Below are 22,120 nucleotides of genomic sequence, written 5' to 3'. Positions count from 1 at the left end.
AAATTTGGCCCTTTTTGACCAAAAACCCTGGACTAACCCCTCAGAAAAAGTCGATTTTTGGACGAAATACAAATATTCTTTTAAAAGCTTCCAATCGAATCAGTGTTTCCAGGAACGTCTCCTGAGACACTTTTTAGGCCTCCCAAGCGACCGCAGGGACAAAGATATAGCCAACAAAAGATGAAGTCAGGGTGAGAGTTGAACAGATTTTTTTTGTCATGGCCTTTTTTGCCCTTAAAAAATATTGCCAAGGGCGTTTTTCGACACTCTAAGAACCCCAGGGACATAAACAAGTGAAAAATGCAGACTTCAAAATTTGGTTATTTTTGACGAAAAAACCTCCTAACCCCTTTGAAAAAAGTCGATTTTTGGACGAAATACAAATATTCTTTTAAAAGCTTCCAATCGCATCAGTGTGTCTGAAAAGGACCTGTGAGACACTCCTCAAACTCCGAAGGGACCAGGGACAAAGATATAGGGTTACTGGTAAGCAGGAATGTCTCTCTCAGGGCGTTATTTCCACTGAAAAATGATTCCTGTTTGAGTTTTACGACACGCCGAGATCCCTAGGGACGTAAAGGAGTGAAAAATGCCGACTTCAAAAGTTGGTCATTTTTGACCCATAGACCATAGTTTTGGGATACAAATTAGGTCGAAATCCATAGTTTGTAGTATTAGGATGAAAATTAGGCCAAAATTCATAGACTATGTGTCTTGCGATGAAAATTATGCCAAAATCCATAAAGTGTAGTATATTAGGATTAAAATTAGGTGAGAGTTCATAGTCTATAGTATTAGGATGAAAATTAGGTCAAAAGCAATAGTCTATTGTATTACAGTCAACTCTCGCCTTGCGGACACTTCTCTCTTACGGATACCCCGATAATACGGACAGCAGCTAAATCCCCGGTAAAAATAGAGTACAGACGTTTGACTGAAATAAATTTCCACTAATGTGGACTCTCGCTATTAAGGACACTAACTCGCGGTCCCGAGTGTGTCCGCAATAAAGGAAGCTGACTGTAAGATGAAAGTTAGGCCAAAATCCATAAACTATAGTCTTAAGATAAAAATTAGGTCGAAATCCTTCGTGTATAGTCAAGGTGTATAGTATTAGGATGGAAATTAGATCAAATTTCATAGCCTATAGTATTAGGATAGTAATTAGGTCGAAATCTACAGTCTATAGTATTAGGATTAAAATTAGATCAAAGTTCATAGTGTGTAGTATTAGGATGAAAATTAGGTCGAAATTCATAGATTATAGTATTAAGATGATAATTAGGCTAACATTCCATAGTCTATAGTATTGGGATGAAAATTAAGCCAAAATCCATAGATTGTAGTATTAGAATGAAAAGTAGGCCGAAGTTCAAAGTCTATTGTACTAGGATGAAAATTAGGACAAAATCCATACACTATACTGTGTTGATGTAAATAAGGCCAAAAGCCATAGTCTACGGTATTAAGATGAAAATTAGGCCACAATGCAAAGTCTTGAGTGTTAGGATGACATTTAGGCCAAAATCCATAGTCTATAGTATTAGGATGAAATTAGGCCAAAATCCGAGGTGTATAGTATTAGGATGCAAATTAGTACAAAATCCATGTTCTATATTATTAGGATGAACATTACCCGTTAAACCATAGTCTAAAGTAATAATTGTCATCCTAACAACATACACTCCTGTTTTTGGCGTTATTTTCCTTGTGATATTATCCACAGTTTTTTTCTTGATTTTCATCCTAATACTATACACTCATTTTTTTTGGACTAATGTTTCATTTTAGTGCTTTACACTGTAGTTCTCGGCCTTATTTTCATGCTAATACTATACACTCTATTTTCCGTCTAATTATTTTCATCCTAATACTATTAACTCTGGGGTTTGGCCTAATTTTCATCCTAACACTGTAAACTCTCGCTTTAGTCTTAATTTTCGTACTAATACTATACACTCTAGTGTTCGGCTTATTTTCATCCCAATACTATACGCTCTGGCTTTTTGGCTTATTTTTATCTTAACACTATGCTTTTTTTATGGCCTAATTGTCATGCCAATACTATACACTCTAGTTTTTGTCCTTATTTTCATTATAATACTATACATTCTAATTTTTGGCCTAATTTCCTTCTTTTATACTGTTCACTCTTGTTTCAGCCTTGTTTTCATCCTAATACTATACACTTGTTTTTGGTCTAATTTTTATCGTAATACTATACAATATTTTGGCTTAGTTTTCATTGAACACCTTTCATAATACATCGTAATGCTATACACTCTATTTGTTTTTTCAAATTTTCATCCTGATAGTATAGACTCTAGTACTTGGCCTGATTTTCATCCTAATACTACACGCTCTAGTTTTCGGAGTAGTTTTTTTTTCTAGTGCTATACTTGCTTGCTTTCGGCCTATTTTTCATCCTAATACTATACGCGGATGTTCTCGGTTAAATTACTCGAAGCGGCCACGTGTTTCAGCGTTTCATGATCACAATTTTGTATGTTCATCTCGCTCGCCTTGAAAAGTTCTAAAAGATGATAGCAAATTTCATATCAATTGTAGTCATGAAAACTTTACACTTTAACCACAATATTTTCTTAATTTTTTTTTTAAATTAGTTGGGTCATTTTGATGGAGTTTAGGCTGATATTTACCGGGCGTACCAAGTCTCAGTCCCGTTGGGCATGCGCACAATTCACAATTGAAGGTTACCGATACAAGTGAATCCACACCATATTCAATCTTTAAGACATTTTCTTCTCAAAGAAATTATCCTATTTGTTTTGCGACCATAAGACTGATTTACTGCTAATTTTGCCACGTAAAAGGTTTACATTTTAGTACAGCTACTCATCCTTCTTTTGAGTCTGCGGATGAAATCTTAAGGACGACTTACACGGCACGACTTTGTCGCATGCGACAAGCTTACGACAGGCCCACGACACGAATTGTTTCGTGTAAACCAAACCTACAACTTGCTTACGACTGTCGTGTACGTCACATAAAATGTCGTAGGATCCTACGGCAATCGTAGAGATAGGCAATGTTGTGTGACGAGAGTTTTGTGCGATTTTTTGCATGACGCGAGCAGCGCGCGCTCTAGAAATTGCATGCGACAGTCGTAAGTAGAAGTTGTACCGTCTAAATCAGCCTTTACGACCTTGAATTCCGCTGATGCCGTTTGGTGTTCATATCACTTTAAAAAAAAATTGTATAGTTTGGAGTTTGATTTTGAGTGCTGTTATCTATTTAAAGCTGAGTCCAGATTTTCACTTGCCACGCAAGCACAAAAGCCTATATACAGCCTTTGACGTGCAAACATACGCATAAGAACTTGGCAAAGCATTTTATCCCAAAAGAGCAGAAGCTTAACCCTTGTTTGTTTTTGTTCACAGAAAGGATATTTCGATGAGGTGGACAAGGCTGTGCCAGAAGAGAAACTCATGATGAAATGGGAACAAGCATTGGAACACAGTGACAGGAACAAAGATAAGAATTATTATTATTTTTTTTTAATTGAAAATGCCTTTGAAAGATAGTGGTGGTAAATATAATTTTGAATTTTAAAGGATTCAATTTTCCAATATTTTTAAAGTGGTTCTTTTCTCACAAATATGTCACAGCTTTAACGTTTCTGGCATTCAAAACATAGCAGTATCCAGAGTAAATTAATAAACTTTTTTTAAGGAAAAACTAATGACACTGTAAAAATTTGCCGGTTTTTAAACAAAACAGCTAAAAATGTACAATCTTTTTGAAAAAAAACTTACCACTATCTTCCAGAAAGGTAAATTTTAGAATTCTAAGGATCTATGAAGGCATTTTTACGTTGCTTTGAACGATCAATGAACAATTGACACTGTCCCCATCACCATGTTATATGCATGAATATTTTCTTTTGTCTTAATTTGGATCAATTTTGTTTGCAAACGTCTGATAAGAATTTTACAAAACTCAATGATCGCTCAATGTTACGTTTTGTTTTCTGAGTTATAATACTTTAATGAAATAAGGTGGAACTGCAAGTTATCGAACTGAACTAAATTCTGTTGGTTGGTCCTCAAAACCAGCAAAACAGGCCACCTTTAAAAGGAAAAATTGAAATCCAGAACTGAAGAAAATATATTCGACTTGCGAAGAAAACTCTGCTTCTTGAAGACTCGTATCATTAAGAGCAAAGCAATATTGCAATGAACAAGAATTGTTTGCCGTTTAAAAATGTTCAACTATTTATCAAGGATAAATTTATTTTAGAGAACAAAATTTTATAATCAGGATCTACGTGCCAAAATTAACAATTTTGAGCGATGGAATTATTTTTGTGAATTTTGGGTGACAAAAATGAGATTAGCACAGAACTCACAGGAAGACAATAATAATTCAGGAGCCACTCAGCTGCTTTCAGATATTTGCAAAAAGTGTTTGGATTCGTACTTGCAAAACGCGTTTGCAAAAAGTGTTTGGCAAGTTCAGAGACTAAGAAAGAAGAATTCAGATTTCAAATCTAACTAGTTGTACTGTTTACTTCAAAAAGGACCGATGGAATTGAAAACATCTGCCATCTCAAGTCCCAAATTATCTATGATTTGTTTCAGTATCGCTTAGATTGATTTTTGAAAATATCCAAAATTACTTCTCCAGTTTTGGATCTTTCTGTGTTAATTCGTGGTAATTATCAAAATACGATATGGCGTAATTGGATATGTACACTTGACATTTCGACCTTAAAATGTTCTGTTGCCAAGGGAACATAAGGTCTCAAAGAGGATCTCCATTGAAAAAGGTATTACCAATTATTTCAATCTAAAATTTATTACAATTTCAAAGTACAAAATTTACTTATTGAACTGATTTAACAAGTTGTTTGAAAATCAATTACCTATAAATTGGGCGAAAATAGGAGATTCGCTTCTTGTGTTCTCTTGACGTGTTCTAGTAAATGACAAACACTAGTGTCTGGTGGGAATGATGCTGATAATACGCACGGAACCTTTTTACGCACACCTTATAAGACATTTCAGTAGGACCAAAAAAGACTGATGCGTGTGCTGTCTAAAAAAGAGACGAAGATATTTTCAACTTTGTTTTATTCCGCATTCTGGAATAGTAGCCATAGAAATCGTACAATTGTTATTAAAAAAATTTATTCGTTGAAAACGAAGGCATGCTATAACTTCCAGGTTTCATTGTTTAATTTATTTCACTAAATTCCTCTAAGCTTGCTATAAAACAGGTCATTCATTGTTTTCTGAAGATATAAATTGACAACAATAAATATTCGTCGCTGGCTGTCGCTCGAGGGAATACAGCAATTTATTTGTTTTGATTTTTTTTTCCTGGCATTATCAAAATCAGATTGGGGCTGTGCAATGAATTGTACGTTTTTGCGATAGTTTTTCCTGAAACAAATAAGAATTTTTGAAACTTTGAAACGCCAGAAATTGAGGAAAAATTTATATTTCCCTCCTGCGAAGAATTCGGTTGCGTATTGATGGTTTGCATGTGACGTCATGGCGGCCACGTTGGTGGACAGGAACAATGAGATTTTTCTCCTCTGGGAGTTACCTGCCATTTTTATGCAAACTTTGTGAACAAACATGGCGGCGATGCAAACCACCTATAAAGTTAGAAAGTGCTGATTGACTTTTAAATTTCACGTCGTTGATTTCAAGTTCGCACCTCAAAAGCAACAGAATCCAGTTTTAAAATAATTCCAGAGTGTAATTGCCGGGGTAAACAATGAATTGCTTCAAAAATACCTGGTAAATGTGTTTAGGAAAACGTTTACTGTCTTTTGTGGTCCTGCTTGTTTAACTCAGCTGCCAATAACAAAATAAGAAATCGGGATTGCCGAACATAAATAATTTCAACAAATTTTCTTGTACTTATAATAAAATTCGTGAAAGCATTCAGGCTTATTTTGATGTGAAAGTATGCCTTCGAGTTTCTCCTTATTCGATTATTTCAACCAGACGCTAGTTTTGGGGCTATTTCCATTTATTGTAAGACCTTGTTCAACTGAATCAGTGTTACATGGGGCAAGAGAAACGAATCAAAATGCACATTTTATTTTCAATTTTAACTAAAGACTTGACGAAACAATTGACACCAAAGAATTTGAGAATTGTCTCTAGTTTTACCAAAATGCTATCTTATGTCTACAATCAAAGAAGTGCCCAAATTAACTTCTGATCTTTGCAAACAAATATTTTTCTGAAACAGAGGGATTAAACAAAACAAATATCACTAATTGCAAAGAGAATTTGTTCTGGAAAATCGACAAAACCGCTTTTAAAGTATTGTCAAAGAAAAATTGAGATCACCGTTTCAAAACATGACCTTCTTACTTGATTGATTTTAGCAAATTATACTTTCGTTCACCGAATTTCTCCTCTGTAACACTGTAGATTTAGAATGAGCTGGCTGTTCTTTAATGGTTCAACAAGGTCTTTTGAAGGCGGCATGGCAAGCGGGGCAGTTTTGCAAACTGCACCCGTTCAATTTGATCGCATAAGTTTTCAAATTAGAATCTTTATTCTGTTGTCTTATTGTCGTGTTTTTTATTTAGCAGTATTATTTCGTTACAGTCCAAATTTCTTTATCTTTGTGCTAAAAACTGTTCAATAGCTTGCCATGTCGCGTTCTTAGATTATTAACGTGTGCCTCAACTCGCAAATGAAACGTTTATTTAGATAATACTTTTTTTGAAAATTCCAGCTAAGAAATTGTCCAAACCTCGACCATTATTTTTTAAAGTTTCATTGCGAGTTGGGGTACGCCATTTTTTAGCGGGATTAAATTTGAAGGGTGTACCGTTTGAACATTTTGTGATCCAAAAATGTTCAAGGGGTGCCCCGTTAGTTTTTTGTGCAAAATTGTTTTTAGGGGAAACTCCGTGCAAATTGCTTCAAATTTTCCCGCCAAAAGACTTAGTATATACGCAAGGAAAATTTTTGTCACACCTTGTAATTACTTAACCGTGTTTACTTAACTAATTAATTTGAGGGGAAAATATGTTTGTTATTACATTTAATAGAGAGAATAAAAAATTGAAACTGAAACAACACTTTTGATCTCACTGTTTATTAACTTGAACTTATTTTACTAAAAAATAAATAATTATTATATATAATATAAATAATATTATTACATAACAATATTCCATTATTTGCTCGCGCTCTACATTAAAAAAAAATCGGCGCATACGTATTTTGAGCGTCCGTATTTTTTCTAAGTTTTTTGGCGGGAAAATTGAAGCAACTTGAAGGGCGGTACTATGGAACCAAATAAAGGCAAAAAAAAAATCATACATACTAGTTCTGGAAAACAAGCTTTAATAATTATTTGGCAAATAGATTTTTGCAATGATTCGATAAATATCTACCTAGACTTCATATATTTTGCCAATTTAAAGAAACTATGAAGATTACCCGTACTGATTAAACTTAAACCAGTCTTGTTTGTTGGCGATAAACATAACATTGATTTCCAAAATTTGTTTCGTTGCTGTTCAAACCTTGCCAATGCCAATGCGCGACCAGTTTTTACAGTACAACTTCAATGTCTTTGATTTTTTCTACAAATTTCAATGCAAAGACAAAGACTCATTACCATGGGTTAAGCGAGATTTATCTACGATGTCTAAAATAACCGTCTTACATAAAATGTAAACAAACGTTTTACCTTGTAAATTTGTCTCTAGTCCTAAACAATACGCGGCATTAATATTTTGGTCGCTAACACAATTCAAGTAAAAATAAGAAGTGAATCTGCACACTAGTCGACTGTTAACAGTTTAACTCTCAAAATTGTATGTATAGCTTGTAGATTGAGGGGTTATTGGACTGTTTTACTGTGATTTTTTTAGCCAATATTTCCAGGGCCTTGAATAACATTTTACGCGACCGAGATACGAGGAATAAATTGGTCCTTACTTATTAATACAGTGCAACACAGATAGAACTGACATGAGTGATGACGCGGCTTGTTATATACGAAATAAAAAGGTTATTTTTAAATCGCTGATATATAACTAAAATGTGAACTGAAAACAAGCAATGAACTGACAGTAAAATTTCACAAACATATTCTGTCAACGCAAAATATGTGACGCCATTATCAAGCAAAGCGAAAGATAACAACAGCGCTTTTTCACTGAGAAATTGGCCCAACATTTACGTTCATAAATATTGACTCAAAACTGGGAAAATTGCAATCAATTTACCGTAAAATGAATAAAAACAAATGGATCTATGGTTTCCAATTGAAACCTAAAAGCCCTTATGTTATACTGATAAACATAAATTTGACTGAAATTAAGCAGAATTTAGAGCTAAACAGACAGGCAGAATTTAACCACAGGCGTTTCTCTGATGCTGCTGTAAACTTGAAAATTCTTAGACTCGTGACTTGATGGTCATTAAGGAAGTTTGGACCTCAAAATAATTCGTGAAAGCTTGTCAAACACAATTGAAATTCTAAAAACCTGAAAAGGGCCTAAAAGTTTTCACAAGAACTTCTTGCCTTCTAAACAGGCTTTGCAAACGTTGCTGAAAAGTGACAATGGCCAAGTATTCTCACTGCAAGGTGGAGTACATCTAGGTTAAGGAGGCTCGCAACTGTTTTTCTATCCTTGGAGCACATCTTTCCTAATCAAAATTTCGCATAGGAAACAAGCATTCTCACTGCAAGATGGAGTACCTCTACGTTAAGGAGGCTCGCAACTGTTTTTCTATCCTTGGAGCACATCTTTCCTAATCAAAATTTCGCATAGGAAACAAGCATTCTCACTGCAAGATGGAGTACCTCTACGTTAAGGAGACTCGCAACTGTTTTTCTAGCCTTGGAGCACATCTTTCCTAATCAAAATTTCGCATAGGAAACAAGCATTCTCACTGCAAGATGGAGTACCTCTACGTTAAGGAGACTCGCAACAGTTTTTCTAGCCTTGGAGCACATCTTTCGTAATCAAAATTTCGGATAGAAGACATGATTCGATTTCGTTGAAATCATAAGAAAAATAGAACTTATTACTTTCTCAGACTGCAGATCGATTTCATTGATAGTCTATGATGCAATTGTTTAAGCCTTCCGTCAAGTCAAAACTGTCTCGAAAGCCAGATAGTGATCGAAGCGCTATGTTATCAAAATTGTCTCAAAAGTCAAACTAAGAACTGAACAACCTATAATCATTCACATTTTCTCTGAGAATTTTCAGATCTGGGCTGGGTGTAAATGAATCTTCGGTGAGAACAGTAAACACTTTTAAAAGGAACCAAATAGCCTACTGTTATGTTACTGGTTAACTTCGTGTTATTTGGCGGCATGTTGCTCAAGCAGTAAAGAAAAATTCGTATCAAATAATAAAAACCAACAGCTCTTTACATTTTCATTGAGAATATTGACAGTGTCTGAACCTGGCTGAAAACCAAGAAAACGTTTGAGTCCGCGGATGAATTCCTAATGTCTCACCACTTGCTACACCTGTGCTACTGTTTACTACGCTGTACAAGTTGGTCCTAACTTTCAATTCAATTCAATTTATTATTATTTCCAACAAATATACAAAGACAATTTACACAACCCGCGTATGGTATTAACTAATCTTGGCGGGTTTTAGTAATTTATAAAAATTAAGACTACAATTTTGCTACAATATCGGCACTACAATGTAAGACTGTGACATGCAGTTGTAAACGAAACATATAGAAAAGTTCGACCGTGAAAAACAGACCAATGGACCTTTAATGAGGTGATCTTTACTAAGAAAACAAGCAAACTGAACCATGATTAAATATTCAATTCTTCAGCAAAAACAACCCTACGCAATGAAAAGTGTGTCAAAAGTCAATATTCCTGCCAATAGTCTAAAATTGTAATGTTCTGGTTTACTTCGTGTTATTTGATACTATGTTTTTCCAGCAGAAAATATTTCAATGATGGACCAGCATAGTATGAAATATCAAAAACCAGTAGTCCCTTATAGTTTTCATTAGGAATGTTGCCTCAACCTGATTGAAAACTGACAAGCAGCGCTATCAAATAGTATGAATATTGCTCACAAAATTTCGTCCCTCGAGGTAAAAACTGTTGCTTGAAATTGGAAAATGACCTGCTGATACTTTTCCCTAGCCTTTTGTCATCGAGCGGCTAGCGATCACGAACTAAAAATTATCATAAATCATGTCTCGATCTTAAACTTGAAACCAAAATCTGAGAAACCGTACGTATCAACTGACAATTTTTTTTACTGAAATTAAAGGGGACTTTCGTGATGGCCTATTAAAACGTTTTACTATTAGGCCATGTCACACTTTTTTTTTTCTTGAAACCCAATCTTTTATTATCTAAAAACTGACCAGAAAAATCACTTCTTGGAAATCTTGATTTAACCATAGGCCTTTTGTATGTAACAGGCAGACTATAAAAGTGAAAGCAAGGTTCCGATGTGTACCGAACATCATTTTTCCTCCACTCTTTACTTAAAAGTGACTGAAAGATTTAAACGAAAGCAATCAAAAGTTCAGAATATCTTCGCTGAGAAATGCCTCAATCTCGACTACTGGATGAATTCTTGGCAAAAATTGTTGAAAAGCGATAATTTAAGTAAAGCCCACCAAACAGACTAACATTTTCACCCATAAATCACTCAGTTACGTCTCTCTTTGTCGACAATTATTAATGAATAAATAGCTAACATTTAATCTCGAAAAAGAATCGTGAAACCGACAAAACCTCATGGAAATCTGGTCAGGCAAAAGTCATTTTGGAATCATGTCTGTCATATCTTCGGCCTTGTCTTCCACTAACGACGCAAGGCCAAACGCAAACAAAACAAGCAATGAGAAACACTAGTTTAAGCATAGACTGTTCACAGTCCCCTATTTTTACGTGGGATTTTCGAGACTCTAAGCTTCGATAGAACTTCCGCCATCTTGGTTTATAACGGCGAGCGCAACCTGGGGAGAGTGTTTAAACTACTGAGGGGAGTGGGAGTGGCGTACCCTGACTAGGGACCCATTGGTAGTTTAGGCACTCTCCTCAGGCTGCGGTCGCCTTTACAAACCAAGATGGCGGGAGTTCGATCGAAGCATACGATTCTCGAAAATCCCACGGAAAAATAGGGGACTGTGAACAGTCTAGAGCAAGCGCAAGAAATAGCCCATTTTGAAAAAGAGTGATGGCCTGGGTCGAGAGTAGCTGCCCAAGCGATTGTGGGAAGGTTTGGGGGGACGTTGGCTATTATCTTCGCATTTTTGCGTCCCCCCAAACAATCCCACAATCACTTGGGCAGTTACTCTCGACCCAGGCCATCACTCATTTTCAAAGTGGGCTATAGAATGTGTTCAGCCTTGTGCTGGTGCTTGTCTTTCATAGAGCATGTATGCACTTTTTGTATGCGCTTATGTTTGAGCTTGTATCGAAAACCAGCCCTTATCCTTCATGATGACTTTGTACAGAAAAGCAACAACTAGAAAATAAAAAAATTGATTTGATTTGTGGGTTACTATTTTTTCTTTTACTGCATGAACCGGATTACTAAGAAAATCCGTTGAAATAACGCTCCCAAACTTTTAAAACTGAGAAGTTTGTTAACAAACAAAATTACACCAAAATATAAGTACGAGAGGATTGTTTGATGGTTTGGTTGAGACACGGTGTATTTTAACTTCAAAATATGTCAAAAAGTGACCATTGGCATTTGTATATATTTACAAATTAATAACAACCCCTAATTTCTAAGGGACGAAAAAGTTACAGATTAGCATGAAGTTTTCAATTCTATAGTTGTATTTTTGAAAACTGTCCGTCAGTGGAAGAAATCTTAAATCAGAAATTGGTGGAAGAAATCCTGACTGTCCTGCCCTTAATTATGCTCTCAAGGTGGTTCCAACTTTTAAGTCAGTGAAAGAAATCTGACCTATAAGATAAACATGAGCACTGGACAAAACGGCTTTTGATTACTACTTTCCAGTTGTGCTGTTTATTGTGCTGTACAGGGTGGTTATAACTTTCGAGTCCATGAAAAAAAATATGACCTGTAAGATTAAGGCACTAGACAAAACTCATTGAGAAGTATTTCCGGGTGGTGTTGTTTCTTATGCTGATGTACAAGGTGGTTCTAACTTTTGAGTCTGCGGAAGAAAGTATGACCATTCAGGTGAAAGCTACTAAGCAGTGTTTACCTGTGAGTGATGCCCTCAAGACGTTGTGGTAGAAATCCCAAGTGCACCACTTCAAACAGAAGTTGCACCAAACAGCGCTTTGCTCTACTTACAGCGTATTAAGCCCTACAAGGTACTTTCGACTTGTGCCTGTGGCTTAAGTGTGAAGATTGCAATGAATTAAGCTATAGATACGAGTAGTACTAGCGTGTTTTACTTCTCTTATAATAACATGGTGCGTTCAACTTTTGAATCTGACATCACCTGATATTAATATGCCAATACCTTCCCTATAGCAAGCTTTCCTGGGTTTATCATGGCGAACTACAAAGTGATTCTAACTTCCAAGTCTAAGAATGTAATGCGGAATTATAATCATCCAAATGAAAGCTACTGAGCAGTACTTTCCTATGGTTCTTTTTATGGCGTACAAGGTGGTTCTATCTTTTGAGTCAGTGGATGAAATCCTAAAGTGCGACCATTGAAATGAAAGCTACTGAGCAGAACTTTCCTCTGGTTCTGTTTGTTATGCTGCAAAAGGTGGTCTAGCTTTCGAGTCCCCGGATGAATTCCTAATGCTACTGTTTACCATGCTGCCAAGGTGGTGCTAACTTTCCATTCTGTGGACGAAATCCTGAAGTGTGACCGTTCAAATGAAAGCTACCGAGGAGTACTTTCTGTGTTGCTGTTTATTGTGCTGTACAAGGTGGTTCTAACATTAGCGTCCGTGGATGAAATCCTAAAGTCTGACCATTCAAATTAAGCAGTACTTTCCCACGGTTTTTGTTTATTATCGTCATGATTGTGAAATCATATTTGTCTAGTTTGTATTCTGAGTAATACTAAAATGCCACTGCCGGACAGAATTGCGTCATCCAGTTTGCAGTAGACACGAATTGCAATTTTGGTTCAGTAATGGCACCGAAGTTTGCTCGTTACACATAAAAGTTTAATCTATCAGGTGTTGCACTGTATCACGGAACCTAAAAAAATTGTTCCAATTTGGTGGATTTTAAAGCCAAAAAAAATGAAAAAAAAACAAAAAAACAAAAACAAAAAAAAAAACAAAACAAAGAAACTATCGTATTTAGCCGGCATGTATAGGTTACATACCAGCACACAAGCTGCACCTAAAAGGCATGTCCACTCTAACACCAAACCGGCTGTTTTCGATTGCTTATAAACCGCACATTTGTGACATTGTGATCAATGGAAGCCTAAATAATGTTCTCTTTTACTTAAAATTCCTGGTACATTGCACGGAAACTATTAGGAAGTTTATTGGCCGCAGACTGGGCTTCCATTTTGAGAAACTGACCGGGACTCCGCTTTGAGAAAGCTCCCGTTTTGTCCTATTATAAGTAAAAAAATGATCGCAGACAGTTTTTCTTTTGAATTTAAAATTCACTCTGTGTCCTTCCTAGAAGCAGTTCGTAAATGGGCAAGGTAACGAAGATGAAACCTTAGCAGATTCTTTTCCAAAATCGGCCGGACGAATCTTCATGATGTATTGCCCATTTACGACTCTTTGCGAAACAAGTTTAACATGCTTTTAATTGGTAGCGGAATTCTAAACTTAATTCCAAGATGTGCGACCTAACCACCGATAAATACGATACAGTGGAACCTCTCCTTACAGACGCCTCTTTAATACGGACACCTCTCTATTACGGACAGTTCACTTGGTCTCTGGGAGACCAAAATCCATATAAAGCCTACTTCTCTAAAACGGACACCTCTATAATGCGGACACTTATTCCTGTCCCCTTGGTGTCCGTAATAAAGAGGTTCATCTGTATTTTTTTACGCGCTACTTGAAGAAAAATTAATTTCTCTACCTCTATTCTTGGCTAACGTCAGTTGTCTTTGTCCCTTGCTTGATTCTGACATTTGGAAGTATTCCCTATCCTGAATAGAATAAAACAAATACATACTTAGAAATGAAAGTGACATCAAATAGACGTTACTCCTGAGAAACGGTTTGGGTGTCAAATTTTTTACAGTTTTTACACTTTTCGATTTCAACGTAAAATTCAGAATTTGGCGATTTCGTGTTTTTGTTTTGTAAAGGATGGCAAGATATGTTAGCAAGATGTATGATGCATGTGTAAGCTGCATAAGCCCGATTTCTATTTGGTATTACTGTCGTACTCAATGCAATTCAATCCCCCCAAAAATGCCCAAAATCTCAATGATAATAAGTACAGAAGCAGCAATGAATTCACTGTACTTTGAGAGGTGAATGGTCTGAAAGTCGAACAAAGTGCAGATTCGGATCTGTAACTATTGTTTTCTATCGACCCCACTGTAATGTGGTGGATAACTACGCCTTAACATATCTCAGTTTTAACTAATCAACTCACCTTTTTTTCACTGCTTTGCTAAGGATGATGATGTCGTTTAGTGTTTTCCCATCCCGCAAGTGCTTTCCATTTATCTGGATAAAAAATACAAAATCAATCAAAGATCACTCTTTCCCACTACTCACCCCTAATTTGAATGTGCCGCACCACACCCAAATAACAATATATGTTGTTTTCGTAGCCCTCTTTGTAGGTGAAGGTAACGGCTGTGAGAGCTCTAGTGACAAGCCGCCAACACCACGGAAACCCGGCTTTCGCCGTAAGAAGCAACTAGGAGTACGAGAAATGGTCAAAACTATTATACTCCAACAGGAACCACCAAAACACAAGATGGTTGTCTCTGTAAGCACCCCTTTCCTCAAACACAAAAGGTGGTGTCTCTTTATTGCATGGCCACCCCCGGCCATCCAGTAGTAAGAGATGACAATGTAATTCAACCTCAATTTTCTTGTTTATCTAGCAATGCTGACTCAGTTGCTAGCTGAATATTTCTTTGTCGACTCAAATGTTGAAGCCAGTAACATTTTGTTGGTAATTTTCATGAGATAGGTGGTGGCTCGAATAACTCACTACCCCAGACAAGGTGGGTCCTTTTCGAACAAACTTATTGTCACAAGTTCCCTACCAAGGAAAACGTTTTGTGAATAAGCACTACTCCTTCCTCTTTTAAGCCTCCCTCTCTAACGAGTCCACGTTTGCATGGACGTCAGATTTTATAACAACCTCACTCCGTCGACTAAGCTCCTTCCTTCCGTGCAGTGACGAGAACTAAACTTTAGGTTGATTGAATGTTCAAAAACACAAATGTAATAAGGATGAAAACGGGCTTTTACTGTTTTATAATTCCGCCTGGATGGAAAACGGAATCTCAACGGCAGGCTTACCACAGCAATTTGTTTGCTAGTGCCAATTTATACATCTAGAACAAAGTTTCTTGTCCAAGTCAGCAACAGACAAACACCGTGCGTGAATCAGCGATCCTTAGGTGGAAAGTGCGCAGGTGCACAGCGCTAATTACACGTATACACTCAATACACTTTAGCTCATTAAGTCTGGCCCCTAACACGACTAGTTTTAGATCACAATCATTATAACTAAGGTGCTTTTTCAAATCTTACCACTTTCACACTCCCTGTTTGACGGTTGATGGTGTCTGTTCATACTCCCATTTATATCTGAAAAGAGAGAAAAGATATAAGGGTAAAGGTGCGTTGAATACCCTGCCTGAGTTTAAACTGAATAAAGATGCCTAGGCTGGGTAAAACACTGTAAGGGTCGGGAGGGTAGAGAAACTCCACATGATCAGTGGTATTAACGCTCCTAAAAACAATTTTAAAAAAACCGTAAGAAAACTGAGGCCTAGTTTTCAGTCGGGTTCTGACAAAACTAAAGTTTATACAAACTTATGCAGAAAGGAATCGACCTGCATGGGGGCCAACGTTAATTAGCTTACACTTGTAACAAACAACCTTGTTATCACACGCTCATGAGGAAAATGAGCACACGGAACACTTTTAGAAGTCTAGAATTCGTTTTCGAAAGTTTCTTTTTGTGTGCCGTGTGATATAATAAAGTTTTGTTGTTGTTGTTGTTGTTGTTGTTGTTGCGCGCATGTCCAACCAACAGCCCAGCGTGTAAACTACAAGTCTAAAGTTTTATTAACCTTTTAAGCCCTAACAGTGATCAGCATCAATTTCTCGTTTTATTATTAATGCTTATTCTACCCCTGAGGTCATGAGAATTAAGGATATGATCGCCCAAGGTGAATTTTCTTGATATTTTAATAACTCTCCCCAGTACTTTAATAAGAAAAGTGCGTGGACAAGATAGGAGAATTTGCTCTTTGATATTTGGGGGTAAAGAGTCAATCACAGCAATCTTTACTGAGGTGCCAACTTCACTGGACGTTATTTACAGAAGGGTCCTCCAAAAGACTAAATACATAACTTAAAATTAATGCAATCTACTAAATACATAAAAACAAATTCATATGACAATTAAAAATGATAAGTAATACTATAACTGGGTGAATTAGATATAAAGATTCTGCTGGAGCTTGAATCACATTAAATTAAGCATACAAGTCATAACCAGGATGAATAAGATTGTAAGGGTCCTTTTCATTGGTCAGAACTAGTTCGTAAACGGACTGTACCAATTTTAAGGACAAGTTTTATCTTAGACCTTCGAATTTCTTCAAAATAGCGCGTAACATCTTCTGAGTGATTCAAAATGACGCATTCAATTGACAGACTGGCTGGTCTGGCCAGCTAGTTCAGTGGCGAAAGGAAAGCACACTTAAAATCTAAGCTAATCTATTGAAGATTGCATAGGGAATCATATTTGACGCGACCGTTCTCGTGACTGATCCAACTAAAACGCTCACCTTCAACTATAAACGCGTTGCCATGTTCTTAGCGTTGTGCTATCACTCAAGCCGTATTTAGCGTTCCTCCTTAAGATAAAAAATACATTTAGTTAGCTATATAATTCATCGCCTTTAAGCTCTAAATGTCCTATAAGATAAACTAGTGTTATGGCTCACCACAAAGAATCACACAAACTTCTGATCACAAATTTCATTGTAAGACTAAATTTCATATCATTACCAAAAAAAAGTACTAAAAAGGCAAGAATGTTTTGATTGAATTACCTGGAGAACACGACTTTGCTTTGACCGGAATTCACTGACTTCAAAGTTGTCCGAACTTCGGCGTCTTCAACCAGCTTCCACTTGCTCGGAGTATCTGCATGAGTTTACTTCGATGTTTGGAAAACGTTTGGCGGTTCTGTAGTTTCTTGGTGTTTTTAATCAGCACGCAGACTATCGACGACGCTTTAATTTGGCAAAATTGGAGGGTTCAAAATTGCCCTCGAAGAAAAGATCCAAAGCTTGGAAAGTAACTTAACGAAGCGACATCAGTTTTGTTTTGCACGTTAACGCGGCAAATGTGAGGGTGAGACATAAATTTTAGCATATATTTGCAATTCAAATCCAGGTAGAAAAGCTCATCAAAAATAGATTTTGCGCATCGGTAAACTAACATGAACATTTTGACATTAACAAGCTGTTTTTTGGCGTATTCACGCGCACTAACTGGTATTTGCAAACAAAACTTGACAAATTAATCAGTGGATAACTTGCAACACACTAGAGTATAAGACTAATCAACGTGACTCCGAGAAAAACTGAGCGTTATTCCTATTTTCTACGCTTACCATAGTGAATTAAAATTTTTTTATCCATCTACGTACCAGAAACATCATCAGATACCTTTAATTTTAGTACGAGTACAAGTTTTCCAATAGAGAAAGAATACGCGCGCGTGAACCAGTGTCATTTTGGCGGGAAAGCGTTAGAGCCGTCGTCATTTTACTACCGAGCCTTGCGAGAATGCCGCAGTGGCGAAAACAAGTCCTCGATCAACACGTAGGTGATCTCGTCTTTTTTCATCACAAAGGGCTTAAATATCATCATTTAGAAACAATTGCGTCAGGTTTGTCGATCATAAAGAGTGAAATGAAGCTTTCTTGGATATATCTCTTCTTAGTACTTCGTTAAAAACTGGAAGTCAAATTTCATACAGGTAGTCGTACTTGTGTTAGAATCTAAAGGACTCTGTCATTGGTTCTAATATAGGGATCCCCTGGTCCCGTGTGCCCAACCTCGAGCTTCGACTCTATTTAAAAAATCTCCGTAAAATATTGTTGAAGAAGAATCAGACTCCACACACCTTTAAAGTTCCCTTTTCTGTTCTCTCTGTAATCCCGTCTCCGGTACAGGCGTGTATATCGCTTGTCCCTGTTCTTTGAAAGAACGTTCATCGCTTCAATTCTCGAATTTTAAAGCAGACATTTGTCCCTTCGCAATTTTGTAGCGAGTGATTTTCGTTTTGCGACTGAAAACTTTCCTTTGTAACGTAACAAAGGAGGAAAAGCGCGCGCGCACCAAATCAGCCAATCAGAATAGTTCCTAGCTTGCGCGATACGCGCGCGCAAAGTGCTTTGAATTTGCGTCCGCGTTGTTGACGAATTAGGTAACATTTTTAGAGGGTCTGAATGGGGGGGTCAAAATGTCGGTTGTCGGTTAAAATTTCATTACTTTGTCGGTTGTCGGTTAAGATTTTTGACCTTTGTCGGTTGTCGGTAAATCTCAGTTAATAATTAAAAATACACGTTAATTATTCACATTTATTATGCAATTTGCCCAGTTTTAAGACTTTAAACTCTAGACGAAGTGTAATACTTGTAATAATTCATTATTTGTTTTCACTTAAACCTCGTTAACGCTGTTTTTTAATTTAGCAACGTGCTCATCTACCCCACTTATCAGGTTTGCAAATCTAGTATACCGATAAAATTCACCAAAGCTTCTATTATAGATGTGAATTGGTTTCCTGTCAACTACGGGGCATCGAAGTATTACAAGAGAGGTAAATTCTACAAAGAATGGAACACCCGCTCTAGCCCCTGGGATAACTAATTTTAATTTGTAAGCTACGGAAGTCTTTTTTCTGAGACGTCCACAAAAACTCACTACACTTATTATTCAACGGCTCTCGTGGCTTTTCTGCGAGGTTTCTTTTTTTTCTCTTTTTTTTTTGCCAAAAATTTGGTTGTCATACGTATCAATCTGCACCGTTAAATGGATTTTTAGTAACTGTTAGTACCTCTTACATGTCGAGACGCACAAATGCACGAACAGCCCTGCCGGATCGGGTAACACACGCTCTGTTGACAACCTCTGGATGTTCTTCAAAATCTGATTCCTCGTCATCCGAATCTGTCTCATACTCATCGATTTGTACTTCTCTGTGATCCTCAAACACCTCAGTAACATCCCCTTCGTCCACAAATTGTATGCTGACAACGCGTTGTGCATTTGCTGACGATACAGTGTTTTCTTCAGGATATCGAAGCCTCTCTTTAGACTCGTCGGTGTGGTGAACGGCGTAGACAGCTGGCGGCAAGGCCCCAGCCTTATCTTTTGTGGTCTCACTCCTAACCGTCCGTTGGCGTACTGGTCTGTAACTCTCTAGCCACTCTTTGATCTGTCCTTCCATCCCTGGTGTTATGTCCTCACTTGGCAAAGGTGTCATGGTAGCTATAGCAGAAAGGGGCATGGCGGATTGAGGTACCGGATAGTAGGATTTGTCATGCGTGTAGTACTTTGCTGCCCATCTAGATGTGCGCTTCAGAGATTCCTTGCAAATTGTTCCAAAATCCTGGGCATATGTAAGTACCGTAAATGTCTCGTGTTTAAGGTGCGAAACAGCGTGCAAATTTTCCACTACTGTTGTGAGCAACGTTTCGAGCAGCAGATCATCTACAAATTGGGGGTTAATGTCCACCACGTTCTTGTATAGCCTTTCTATGCCCTTTTTAAGCAAAGACACAGATACTTGCGTCTTCTGTGATACAGTTCCCTGTGGACCACTGGTTGCAGACGTCTCGCTCAACTGGTAGTGTTCTTTCACCTTACTCACAGTGTCTTTTACATAGCTGTCAATCTTTGTCACGTTCTCTTTTGCTTGTTTCAAGGACACTCCGTCTGGTTTCATACCCTTAGAATGAATTCCAAAGGTATCGTAAAGGGAGCCAAGAATACCCAGAAAAGATACCGTTTCTGAGAGGCTCGTCACTATCTTCAGTTTTTCAGCGGAAACATCTGTAACAAACAAGTTCTTGTCTACAGAGCATATCCCTTCGATTTGTTTGAATGAGCATGAGTCTTGTGTCCCATCGGAAGAACTGTTGTGGCCACTTCCTACCAAAGTCCTAACCGATTTATCATCAGGGTTGTATTGCATAACCTTTCCCGCCTTTGTATCCGTGTAAACTACCCTCCCGTTCAAGGTGCATACTTGGTTTACCTCGAGGAGAGAATTGAATATTATTTGAAAGTCTGGTTTTCAGAAACGAATAAATTTAAGGGCCTATATAAATAAACGGGGTCTTTAATATGTTAAGCTACACCGTTGTTCATTCACCAATTAATCAGAAAGAAGCTTAAAAACTGATTTACTCGCTACTTCTTTGTAGATATTTTTCTTCTCAATTTTCGCATTCAAATGGACGGTGAAAAAGAAAAAAAAAACATTCCGCTCCACAAAACAACAAACAAACAAACGGTGGAACCAGAGTTTAACCACGTTAATATTTGAGCTTAATATTTAACTACAGAACTAAAGTGATTCATCAAACTCCGCTGCACGCGTTCCACACTTACCGTTGAGCTCTCTACTACTTTCATCCGATATTAAATTTGGAAGTTCAAGCTGCCATTGCCCATCCGTCACAATTGCAAAATTTTCGCATTTGCCCGCAGGCGATTTCGCCAGGCGAAATAACTTAAACGAAAATCCGCCAATTCCATATTGATGTGCCTGCACCTTTAGTCCTAAAAACTCCGTAAGATGTTTTTTTAGTTCAGATACTCCTCTATGAGCTTCTTTGTCTACTGGGACCCTGCTTCGATGACGTTCGATGGCGACTTCTTCACCTTTTCGAAAAAAACTCACGATGACTTTAGCAATCCCAGTCATGACCCCCGGGGGGGGGGGGGGGGGTACTCCCCGGAATTCTTGGTGGGGGTGTGCCGCCCGGGTCTTCAAATCCCGACCCTATTTCAGACCTAAACATGCCATTTTCCACACCCGTTTTCAGACCTGACCTCTAAAATTCATACCCGTTTTCAGGTCTGATAATTATGCATCAGTGCCGAACGGAAGTTGACGCAAGGAGTAAAAGTAAGCTGGAATGACATAGTTTATCTATTTCTTTTTCTCGCTATCAGTTAGTCGTTCCAGTTACGTACTGAGAAGAAAAATATGTTTGTAAGCTTTCGTGAATGTTCCCCACCCCAAAAACCCGACCCGATTTCAGACCGTAATTGTCAAAATCTATACCCGTTTTCAGACCAAAACGGCTCAAAAACCATACCCTTTGGGGCGGCACATACCTATATACCTTATATAGGGGAGTACCCCCCCCCCGGGTCATGACCCGACCGCATGAACAAACAACGAGCAATAAAAAGACAACAGCAGGGCGTCTCGCCGGCTCGATTGTGATCCGCTGTTCTTGAAATGAGACAGCAGGGCGTCTTGTCAGCCCGATTACGAGCCGCTGTTCTAGAAATGAGCCCACGCTGCTCACCGAAAAGAAGGATCCCGTGGATTTAAAGTAATTTGAAGACGAGAAATTCTATAATTCGGCTAAATTTGGAATTAATGTGGTTACGTCGGGTGAAGAAGGATTTTCTGAGCTAGAAATCATCAAAATGCTGTTCTTTCTGAATACAAACATCCCTATCACGTCTGACCATGTCGGCTGTCGGTTAGAATTTATTTGTCGCTAGTCGGTAATTTTTTCCCCGTTTCGCCGGTAGTCAGTAATTTTTTACGCCCTTTGTCGCTAGTCGGTTAACCCCATTCACACCCTCTTTTTACAGTGTAACTGTGTTTTTTGTCTATGTTTATACGCGAACTTTTTTTTTTATCAATACAAATTTTTTACTTTTAAAAGTTTGTCGACAACAGTCCCAGGTTTGCAAATTTTGCGTCCAAAAAACAAAACATATTACTG

The 22,120-nt window shown here is 37.5% G+C and overlaps 1 protein-coding gene and 1 long non-coding RNA gene across 4 annotated transcripts in view; both read right to left on the bottom strand.

The window, feature by feature from the left end:
* Window positions 1–2,891: 2,891 nt before the first annotated feature.
* LOC146468026 (uncharacterized) overlaps window positions 2,892–22,120 on the bottom strand; it is a 22,462-nt gene continuing 3,233 nt past the window's right edge. The window contains exons 2-6 of one of the 3 annotated variants that reach the window (XR_014867579.1): window positions 16,920–16,988; window positions 15,652–15,708; window positions 14,534–14,607; window positions 14,009–14,078; window positions 2,892–7,582 (exon numbers count right to left, since the gene is read on the bottom strand). This is a non-coding gene — a long non-coding RNA (uncharacterized LOC146468026). The other 2 variants (XR_014867578.1, XR_014867577.1) reach the window with 2 other exon arrangements.
* LOC146468027 (uncharacterized) lies at window positions 18,582–20,396 on the bottom strand. Its single transcript, XM_085124935.1, has one exon. It carries the CDS (start codon window positions 20,341–20,343, stop codon window positions 19,207–19,209), a length of 1,137 nt encoding a protein of 378 aa, XP_084981061.1. The 5' UTR covers window positions 20,344–20,396; the 3' UTR covers window positions 18,582–19,206.

Source organism: Pavona decussata, unplaced genomic scaffold (assembly GCF_977016875.1).
Source record: "Pavona decussata unplaced genomic scaffold, jaPavDecu1.1 SCAFFOLD_133, whole genome shotgun sequence".
NCBI lineage: Eukaryota > Metazoa > Cnidaria > Anthozoa > Scleractinia > Agariciidae > Pavona > Pavona decussata.
The sequence above is the reverse complement of the archived record's forward strand: the minus strand, read 5'-3'. Positions and strand labels throughout refer to the sequence as shown.

Excerpts from the sequence above, each read along its gene's own strand:
- LOC146468027 (XM_085124935.1), bottom strand. The coding sequence starts at position 20,343 with ATGCAATACAACCCTGATGATAAATCGGTTAGGACTTTGGTAGGAAGT.